This window comes from Cnephaeus nilssonii, assembly GCF_951640355.1.
Source record: "Cnephaeus nilssonii genome assembly, chromosome: 20".
NCBI classification, from domain to species: domain Eukaryota; kingdom Metazoa; phylum Chordata; class Mammalia; order Chiroptera; family Vespertilionidae; genus Cnephaeus; species Cnephaeus nilssonii.
In genome coordinates, this window is record NC_137091.1 from 37,751,199 (window position 1) to 37,762,103 (window position 10,905).

The 10,905-nt window shown below is 54.7% G+C and overlaps 1 protein-coding gene across 1 annotated transcript; it reads left to right on the forward strand.

Annotated features, from left to right (window-relative positions):
• Nucleotides 1-241: 241 nt before the first annotated feature.
• On the forward strand, nucleotides 242-8,429 carry DLL3 (delta like canonical Notch ligand 3; the record flags this gene model as incomplete). The annotated part of the gene is made up of 8 exons (XM_079759785.1): nucleotides 242-310; nucleotides 438-719; nucleotides 1,841-1,898; nucleotides 3,509-3,751; nucleotides 4,781-4,998; nucleotides 5,856-6,078; nucleotides 7,419-8,028; nucleotides 8,237-8,429. 8 exons carry the CDS (start codon nucleotides 242-244, stop codon nucleotides 8,427-8,429), a joined length of 1,896 nt encoding a protein of 631 aa, XP_079615911.1.
• Between the last annotated feature and the right edge of the window lie 2,476 nt (nucleotides 8,430-10,905).

Consider the following 10,905-nt stretch of genomic DNA (forward strand, 5'->3'; position numbering starts at 1 on the left):
ACACAATCTTATCCGATACAGCCCCCTAAACCTACCCCATCCTTAGCCACACACATACACCCTCACGACATTGCCTGTATCCACCAGACAAACTTACGGTTGTTCCAGCATGCTCCCCTTCCCCTCGACCTCCTCCCCGAGGGCCCCCTCGAGCCCCGCAGCACTTGAAGGGGCGGAGCCGCCTCCTCAAATATAAGGCTCCGGAGCCAGCAGCTGCGGCTCCTCAGACCTCCAAAAGGCCATGGTCTGCCCGTGGATGCCTCAACTCCTGTCCTGGGCGGCGATCCTGGCGCTATTCTTCCTTCCCCAGGTCAGAGCGGAGTGGGAAGGGATGGATGGGACGGGGCGAGAACCGGAGGTCTTGGGGAAGGGGCGCAGGGCGAACAGGACACCCGGGTACCCGCGGTCCCGTCACCCTGTGCCCCTTAACGCTCCAGGCGCGGCCGGCAGGCGTTTTCGAGCTTCAGATTCACTCTTTCCGGCCGGGATCAGGTCCAGGGGCCCCCAGGTCCCCCTGCAGTGCCGGGGGCCCCTGCCGCCTCTTCTTCAGAGTCTGCCTGAAGCCGGGGATCCCAGAGGAGGCCGCCGAGTCTCCGTGCGCTGTGGGCGCGGCGCTGAGTGCGCGTGGACCGGTCTACACCAAACAGTCCCGGGCTCCAGCCCCGGACCTGCCGCTGCCCGACGGCCTGATGCGCCTGCCCTTCCGGGACGCCTGGCCGGTGAGACCCGGCCCCGGGGCACCCTCGTGCTGGAGCCCTTACCCAAACCTTGACACTTTTCTGTCCTCCAACCCTCCCCCTCATTCCAAATTCCCAGACCAGTAAGTCTACCACCTGGAAACCCCCTTTCTCAGACTCATAAACCCTACTTACTAACGACCCCAATTTTTCTGACTCCAATTTGCCCTCTAGGTATCCAAAATGTTATAATCCCCGCCCTGCATGCTTGGAACCCCAAATTCCCGATCCCCCCCCCCCCCCCCCCCCCCCGCCCCGCTCCCCAACACACAACTCAACCTCTGGAAAGAATAAATTCACAGAACTCTGCCTCTGTTCCCTGGAGATCTCTAAATACTGGGATTCTTATCTTTATTTCCAAGTTCTCCAAGTTTCCTTGCACCTAGGGACCCTCTCACACCCTGCTTTGGGGACCCCCCAATCTCCTCTCACTTTATCCTTTCTCAGATCTTCCAATTGGGGCCTGTATTCGTGACTCTTTCACCTCCAAAATCCTCTCTCCCATCCCACAACCCCAAAAGCACAGAGGTGAATAAACCTGTATTTGAAGTCTAAGACCCTTGCTCTTTTGGGCAAGTGACTTTCCTTTTCTAGCCTCAGTTTCCTCACCTGTGAAATGGGGCACCATGGTACCTCACAAGGGTCCCTGTTGAGGGATTCCACCAGGTTATCTTTTTTAAAAAAAATATGTTTTATTGATTTTTTACAGAGAGGAAGAGAGAGGGATAGAGAGTCAGAAACATCGATGAGAGAGAAACATCAATCAGCTGCCTCCTGCACACCCCCTACTGGGGATGTGCCCGCAACCAAGGCACATGCCCTTGACCAGAATCGAACCTGGGACCCTTGAGTCCGCAGGCCGACGCTCTATCCACTGAGCCAAACCGGTTTCGGCTCCACCAGGTTATCTTGAATATAGTCCTCACCACTTACTAAATGCTCAGTAAAGGAAGCCCAAACTGCCACTCCTTCCCTGAGCTAGCCCCTCTCGAAGCTGTGCCTTGCCTGCCTGGTGCCAGGAATGGCCATTACCCCTAAACCCTGGCCTTCATCAAGTGCTCGCCCTGACCACTGTTTTTCATCCGTTCCTCTCACCCTTCCAGGGCACCTTCTCTCTCATCATTGAAACCTGGAGAGAAGAGTTAGGAGAGCAGGTTGGAGGTGAGTGTCTTCAGTCTCGGGACTACGGTGTGGAATGTGGGAGTTGGGGCCCAACATGAGTGACCTGGGCTGTCTGCAGGGTGCTTTTCACAGGATTGCTGGACCCAGGATGCCATCATAGCTCCTGGAGGGTGGTGCTGGGTGTTGACAGCTCGAGGGCTCCTGCCATGTCCATACAGAAATGTCCTGGTACTGCATGTAGGAGTCTGTGGTCCCAATAGTAAGTGATAGATAGGAGCACTTACTACCTTGGAATTAAAGCCACCAGAGCAGGATACAGCAGCTCCCAGTGACCGTCATGCTCGGCCGCCATTTGATTTTGAGAACCAAGGGTACATTACTTTTGGTTCTTGTACACAAAGCTCTGTCACTGTGTCCACATAGAGGCCTCAGGGAGCATGCGCTGCTGCGGTTTTATCAGAGAGAATATTGAGCAAAGGTTTCAGGGAGGAATATGAGGTGATCTTATCCTTAATTCGGGGAATTTGATGTCATGTAAAGCCCACGTGGGTGTTGTCATCATTTAAAAAATATATATTTTTTATTGGTTTCAGAGGGGAAGGGAGAGGGAGAGAGAGATAGAAACAACAATGATGATGAGAGAGAATCATGGATCGGCTGCCTCCTGCATGTCCTCTACTGGGGATCAAGCCCACCACCCAGGCATGTGCCCTTGACCAGAATGGAACCCAGGATCCTTCAGTCCGCAGGCCGACGTTCTATCCACTGAGCCAAACCGGCTAGGGTGGTGTTGTCATCATTTTGATATAGAAAGCTGTGGCACAATATTGGAGTGTGACAACTTTGATGAGGGGAAACGGCTACTCTCCCAGTATTTCCAAGGCCTCAAGCAATCAGGGTAATTTATGATTTAGTAATTGGGGTCTCTGTCACCATTTTCCTATAGGAAGATCCCAGGGCACAATCTGGGAATATTATGACCTCACTTCAAAAGACCCGTTGTTTCCCCTTGGCCCTATAGAGATAGCAAATGTCTCAGGGTGTGAGAGGTCTCGTCGCTAAAATGCAAAGATTGTGGGGCAGCCCTAGCCGGTTTGGCTCAGTGGACAGAGCGTTGACTTGCACACCAAAGGGTCCCGGGTTCGATTCTGGTCAAGGGCACATGCCCCCGGTTGCAGGCTCCTCCTCAGCCGGGGCCCTGGTCAGGGTGCATGCTGGAGGCTACCAATCGACGTGTTTCTCTCGCATCAACATTTCTGTTTTTTCCCCTCTCTCTTCCACTCTTTCTAAAAACAACAACAAACAAACCCAATGGGAAGAAAAATAGGTGAGGATTAACCACAAATAAACAACACACACAAAGATTGTGGTGCAAAACATTGGGGTATTTTGGCTTCTATGGAAGAGCTGTGATCATAGTGATGGTCACTGGATACTAGATGGGATTGTGACATCAAAGGTCTCAGGGCGCAGTAGGGGGGATCACCGCGCTGCTAAGGGGGTAACCCCCATTCTCAGGGTTGAAAAGGGGTGTTTGGGCCTTGCTAAGAGGGGCCAGGAAGAGTGCGAGCAGGCGCGCTACGGCTCTAGGGCCAGACTGAGTGCGCCGCAATCCGGCCGGGCGTTCCAGCGTCGCTCCCTCCCCGCAGGGCCCGCCTGGAGTCTGCTGGCGCGTGTGGCCGGCCGGCGCCGCCTGGCGGCCGGGGGCCCGTGGGCTCGGGACGTGCAGCGCGCCGGCGCCTGGGAGCTGCGCTTCTCCTACCGAGCGCGCTGCGAGCCGCCGGCCGTCGGGGCCGCGTGTGCGCGCCTCTGCCGCTCGCGCAGTGCCTCCTCGCGGTGCAGCCCGGGACTGCGCCCCTGCGCGCCGGTGGAGGACGAGTGCAAGGCGCAGCGTGAGTCCCGAGTTCTGCCCCAACTCCTTTCCGGCCCTTCTTTAGCTCCACTCACCCACCCTGGGTCCCTTTTGCAGCCTTCTTCAGGGAATTAGGGACTGGAGAACCCTCACCAGATACCCCAGAACCCCACTCCAGGAAACTAGGGAATGCCCCTGACTGCTGCCCAGGTACCCCAGGCCCCACTCTAGTCTCACTCATGGATGGGCCTTAGCTCCCTCCCATGATCCGGCTCCCCGCTTCAGGGAAACTGAGGACCTTAGACTACTCGCCAGCCCTGCCTTGGCACTCCAGCCCCCTTTCCTCTTCCTAGCATTCTTTTTGCCCCAAATAGAAATCCCATGCCCATTTCCCATGCTGGTATCCCCCCTTCCTCCCGTAACCCACACCCATTTCCAGATGCGAGGACCAACAGAGCTCTCCTAATTCTGAGGCCCTCCCTACCCCCACCCAGAAGCTTTGGAAACCCCTCCGAGTTTCCCTTCGCCCCCTAAAGGATCCTTCATCCTCCCTCCCTGCAAATGCAGGCCAGACCCCTTTGCCTTCTAAACCTTGGGATCCCCGACCTCCATCCTGGGAATCCTCAGACAGCTCCCCAAATGTCTGAGCCCCACCAAAGCTCGTAGGACTCCTAGGCTAATTCAGATCTTCCCAGACCGGCCCTAATCCAAGACCCTCCCATCTCCCATAAAAAGCCAGGGTCCCTCCCCAACCCCCAGATGCCCTTCCCTCATTCTCCCATTTCTAGGCTCAGACCGTGGGTGAGCTCCAACATTCTTCATCCACCAGCACAGACTCTGGAGCCCAGTGGCCTGGGTTCTACTCCTCACTCCTTTACTTTCTAGCTGGGCGCATCATTCCACCTCTCTAGGCCTCAGTCTCCCTGTCTGTGAACTGGGGGTTACAATACCATCTAGCCCAGAGGGTTGTCTGTCAAAAGGATGAAACAAGATGGTGCACAGAACGCACTTAGACACAACTCTGCCCTCATGAATACTCCTTTTCCCTCTGCCTCTCGGTCCCCCACAGCGGCATGTCGAGCCGGCTGCAGCCCAGAGCACGGTTTCTGTGAGCGGCCTGATGAATGTCAATGCCTGGAGGGCTGGACGGGGCCCCTCTGCACCGTCCCTGTCTCCACCAGCACCTGTCTCAGCTCCAGGGACCCGTTCTCTGCTGTCACTGGGTGCCTCGCGCCTGGTCCTGGGCCTTGTGATGGGAATCCCTGTGCCAACGGGGGCAGCTGTAGTGTTAGTATCACCCCCTCCCACCTCTTCCTGATGAGTGGTGTTTTACCCTGGGAGTTCCCACCATCCCCTGCCTGGGGCTCCACGAGACAGCAGCCTGGGGAAGGCTGGGGTAGCTGTTGGGGGAGGGCTCCCTAGAGCTGTCCAGTCTGCATGTAGGATGGGATTGGGGATAGCAGACCCAATAGGTGGCACCTGAGGGTGTAGGGTGGGAACGATGAGTCCTGAGGGGCCACACACTGTCCTTCCTGTGGGGATTTGGGGTGGGGGCGTATCAGAGAGGACTTCCTGGAGATGGGCCCGGGGCTGGGGCTTCTGAAATCCCATTTGGCTGAGGGGCGGTGACTGCAGAGGGTAGACCAGGTAAGTGGCCTGGGGTAAGCAAAGGTGTGGCTGTGGGAGTGAGCCTGGTGTGTACTGGGATAACGTGGACCCCCCTGGACATGCCAGCGTGGAACAGGGAGACATACTCAGGGTGCACGTGAGGGGAAGGGCCTTCGAAGGAGAGATCTAAGGAAGGATCCGTGGCAGAGGGTGGCTCAGAGCCAGGAGCTCCAGATGGGCTGTGCAGACAGAATTGGGGAGGGCAGACGAGGCCGGCAGCCTTTGGTAGGCAAAGGAGTCGAGGTGGGAGGGGGCTCTCTCAGGGCCTCCAGAGCCTCTTCCCTGTGGGGTGGACGGGCAGACCCAGAAACTTAGAGCAGAGGGCGGGGTTGTCTTGGGGGGGCTTTCTAGGTGAGGGCCCTGCACGCTGGGAGGTGAGTCCTGCCCAGGAGCAGCCCCCAGGGTCAAGGCTAAGGAAGGGGATGGGATTTTGCTCCAAGGAGACCTCAATCTGAAGTCCTCTTGCCCCTGCCCAGGAGACACCCGGATCCTTCGCCTGTGCCTGTCCCCGTGGGTTTTATGGGTTGCAGTGTGAGGTGAGTGGGGTGACGTGTGCGGATGGACCTTGTTTCAATGGCGGCTTGTGTGTGGGAGGCACAGACCCGGACTCTGCCTACGTCTGCCACTGCCCACCCGGTTTCCAAGGCTCCAACTGTGAGAAGAGGGTGGACCGGTGCAGCCTGCAGCCATGCCAAAACGGTGAGGTGGGGAGACCAGAACACCAGGGCTGAGGGTGAGGGTCACGGCGGGGCAGTGTGCAAGAGCAGGGCTTGGTTCAGACAGTCCTGGCTGACAACCCTGCCTTCGCCTCCTTTCGCCCCAGGGCCTGGAGAAGTGCCCCTCTTCCCAGCCTCCGTTTGTTCTTTTACCAAAGGGGTGAGGCACTGTTCCTCTCCCATAGCTATTTACTGAGCATCTACAATGTGCTAGACTTTGTTCTAGGCCCTGGGAATGAAACCAAAGCCCCCGTCCTCATAGAGCTGATGGGGCAGGTAAACACTAAACAAGATACAGAAGTAAATGTGTGGGAGGTTAGATGGTGATAAAAATAAGAAAAAAATAAAGCCAGAAAGGGGATGGGGAGTATATATGGGATGGAGGCAGGTTGACGTTTTAGCGAGAATGGTTAGGGAAGACCTTGCTGAAGGCAGTGAGGGAGGGAGCAATGTGGGATCTGGGGAAAGATTATGTTCCAGGCAGAGGGAGCAGCAAGCTGTAAAGGCCCCGAGTTAGGAATATGCCAGGTGTGCTGAGGATCTCAGGGGAGCCAGTGTGGTTGACTCAGTGAGTGAGAGATGAGGTCAGGAGGTGACCAGGACAGATCCTATGGAACTTCATGGGCCCTGGGGGAGGGTTCTGGCTTTATCCAGAAAGAGATGGATAGACCTGGTTTGAACTAGGTGCTAAACGTTTTAATATTAACGTAAAGAGCTTGGTGCATTTTTATTATAACTAATTCTCACCAAAACACTGAGTATTCATTCTGGGCTGTCTGATACTAGGGACACAGCCGTGACCAGGACAGCTCTCGGCCCTGCCTTCATGGGGGGGGGGGGGGTATCAGCCCAAAGGGGAAGACAGAGTAGAGTCATCCTCAGCTACAGCCCAGAGTAGTCATGGGGAGTGCAGGACTGGGATGGAGGGAGATTCCCGGAGGGCTTCCTGGAGGAGGGGACATCTGAGCCGAGACCTGAAGGTAGAGCTCTGGAGGAGAAACCTGAAAAGAATGGAGACAAGAAGGAAGGGAAAAGGGAGAAGGCCCGGGCACAGGCCAGGTGGTTCAGACCCGTCGTTCTGGCCGATAGAAAAAGAGAGACACAGGCAGCCGACCAGGTGAGGCTGAGTTAATCCAAGATTTCACCAGAGGGCAAGAAGCTCCACGCACGCTCCCAGCGGCTGGCCCTGGAGTTAGATGGAGATACACAGAGGGGAACCCGAGAAAAGGTGAGGGTGGGGCTGCCCGAGCTGAGAAACTACCGGGGGCGGGTTGGGGGGAGACCCTCTCCAGGAACGGCGCCCCTGACGCCCCTCCCCCACAGGCGGGCTCTGCCTGGACCTAGGCCACGCCCTGCGCTGCAGCTGCCGCGCCGGCTTCGCGGGCCCCCGCTGCGAGCACGACCTGGACGACTGCGCGGGCCGCGCCTGCGCCAACGGCGGCACGTGCCTGGAGGGCGGCGGCGGGCGGCGCTGCTCCTGCGCGCTGGGCTTCGGCGGCCGCGACTGCCGCGAGCGCGCCGACCCCTGCGCCGCGCGGCCCTGCGCCCACGGCGGCCGCTGCTACGCCCACTTCTCCGGCCTGGTCTGCGCCTGCGCGCCCGGCTACATGGGCGCGCGCTGCGAGTTTCCCGTTCGCTCCGACGGCGCGGACGACGACGACGAAGACGACGGCAGCGTAGGCGCCTTGCCCGCGGCCCCGCCGGGCCTAAGGCAGGGTGGCCCGCCGCGCGTCCTTTTGCCGCCGGCCTTGGGGCTGCTGGCGGCCGCAGGTTTGGCCGGCGCTGCGCTCTTGCTGGTCCACGTGCGACGCTGCGGCCCTGGCCGAGGTCCTGGGTCTCGCTTGCTGCCGAGTAGCCCGGGTCCGTCGGTCCTGGCGCTCCCTGATGCACTCAACAACCTGAGGGCGCAGGAGAGATCCGGGGATGACCCGAGGTGAGCGGCTGGGCCACAGCGGGCTGCTGGCGTCCATCTCCATTGCGCAATGGGCTTGGTTCCTTCGCGGGCCTTCCCGACCCCGGCCCTTTTCATCTCTCAGTTCCTCTAGTTGGCTTTGGGTTCCCCTCCGTGGTGGGTGAGGAAAACAAGATCTGAGAATTTAAGGAGCCTGAGTCTTTTTTGTTTTTGTTTTTTTCCCTGGCAGCCCGTCAGTAGATTGGAATCGCCCTGAAGATGGAGACTCCAGTGAGATTTACGTCATATCTGCTCCTTCGGTCTATGCTCGGGAGGTAGCTACCCCGCCTCTACTCCCTTGGCAAACATTGCACACGCTGGGTGGAGGCAGCCACACTTTGCCTGTAGCTCTCCTTCCCATATCTATAAAATCTATCAAATAAGGGGAGAGTCCTGGGAAGGTCCCCAACCCCCTTTTCCGTTCCGACTCAGTTTAGTTCTTGCTGCCCTTTTGAGCTGCTTGCTGCCTTCCTTCTCCTGTGGGCCTGAAGAGGTCACAGTGGGGAGCCTCAGGCAGACTTCTCCACGGATCTCCCCTCACCGGGGAGAGCGGGAGGAGTAGGACAGCCCTTTTTAATGCCTCATACACTCACTTTGTTTCTAGGCCTGACCTGCTCCTTCTCCATCAGCGCCTGGAGGCAGAGCTTGGATATTTTTGTGTTTCCTTGGTGGTGCCCGACCAATCTCTGCCTGACACTTTGGAGTTCAACCTGGAAGGGGTGGCGGGGAGCATTTTACAGTTGGAAGTACATCATGGTCGTTTATATCATTGAGTTTTTTTCTTTCCACTTCTCCAGAGACGTCTATACTGACTTTTTATTTTGATCAGCTTTGATCCATCAGGCTGCGTGCTTTGTATCTGGTGTCTGAGCACATGCTCCACTTTGTTTTCACTCTGGGGCTGAGGCAGCCTCTGTCCGACACATTTCTGGGCATTATGGGGAAGGGAATAGTAAACCATGTGCTCAGGCTCTCAACACTTCTGCTCACATTTTATTGAGTGAAGTCAGTCACATGGTTAAGCTTGGTATCTATGGGGCTGTAAGTAAATCCTCTTGTGAGGGAGGGAAGTGAATAGTTTGAATGTTATAGAGTCTGCCGCAGATATATACCCGGGAGAGACATTGCCTGGTTACAGGGCACAGCTACCAATTTCACCAAGTATTGACAGATTGCTTCCTCAGCCCACACTCCCACCACGATGTACAAGAATTCCTGGGGAGACTGCCTTTTCTCCGTGTATACCTTTGCTCTATTGTATTTAAAAAGTTTTCCCGTGTATACATGTTATTGTTTTGGAAAACCTCAGGAAGGATCCCCTGTGACATCACCAGTTAACGTTTTATTTTCTTTTTTTAAAAATATATTTTATTAATTTTTTACAGAGAGGAAGGGAGAAGGATAGAGAGCCAGAAACATTGATGAGAGAGAAACATCAATCAGCTGCCTCTTGCACACCCCCCACTGGGGATGCGCCCGCAACCAAGATACATGCCCTTGACCAGAATCGAACCTGGGACCGCTCAGTCCGCAGGCTGACGCTCTATCCACTGAGCCAAACCGGTTAGGGCTCTTTTTTTTTCTTTTAATATATTTTTATTGATTTTAGAGAGAGAGAGGAAGGGGTGGGGAGAGAGGGAGGGAGAGGGAGAGAGAGAGAGAGAGATATCGAGATCGAGATAGTAGTGAGAAACATCTATGAGAATTTCAGAAACAATGATTGGTTGCCTCCCGTATGCACCCCCACCGGGGATTGAACCCGCAACCTGGATATGTGCCCTGACCAGGAATGGAACCGGTGACCTTTTGGTGCATGGTAGGATGCTCAACCGAGCCACTCCACCACTTGGTGGGGGAAGGAATATAGTCACATTCAAGGGCATGGGTGGGGGAAGGTTGGGGAATTTTGCAATCAGTCTCCAACACTGAAGTGCCTTCTTCCTTGGAAGGTAAACTATCCAGGCTGTTGGATACAGACACACCCTTCTCTTGATGTCCAATTACTGAAAAAACAAACAAACAAAAACCCAAATGGGATGGGTCATGGGTGTCATTCAGGTGAAGAATCCATTCCTTGAAAATGGTAGGAAGCAGGACTGGCAGTGATTGAATGTTGATGGTACTATTTTGGATGTGGAATAAATGGGACACGCAAGTGCTTTGACTTGTCTCTGCCTCTCCAGGTCTTCAAATTTCCTTCCATGTGAGATGGAACAAGGCTCAGTAAGATCCAACAGGGGAGGGGGGAATTTTCCTTAATTTTGGGAATATCCTAAGACAGTTATACATTTCTACTACTACTACTACTACTACTACTACTACTACTACTACTACTACACTGAAAAATAACAAGCCTACATCAGCCAATTTCTGCCAATCCTCCTTCCTCATATTGTTTAGCAGGTAGTAGGCATGGACTTTTGGAAATGAGCAAAATTATAGAAACTGAAGAAGTAAGAACAGAGAAAAATAACAAGTGGAATACAGCATCAAATGAAGGAGTCATTTTATTAGAACATCAGCCAAGAGATCTGCTTATTCCTCTAATTCAGTCAACAGAGACCATAGATTGAATAAATACCTATAAATTCAAGTTTCACTATATTGAATTTGTGTCACAAGGAATAACTATCATTAAAGAACTAATGGACATTAAAACAAAATCCTATTATAAAATACTATTTAAATTGAGATTAAAAACAGATATCAACACCAGCCCATGATTCCTTCTAAGACCACTCTCGAAGTTCAGAGGCAGAGTTTTTGCTGCCATGAACAGCCTGCTGAGAGCAGAACTCAATTTAAAAGCAAAGCTGGGAAGATGTGCTTTCCTGTCTTGGATGGGAAGAACTCATTTTT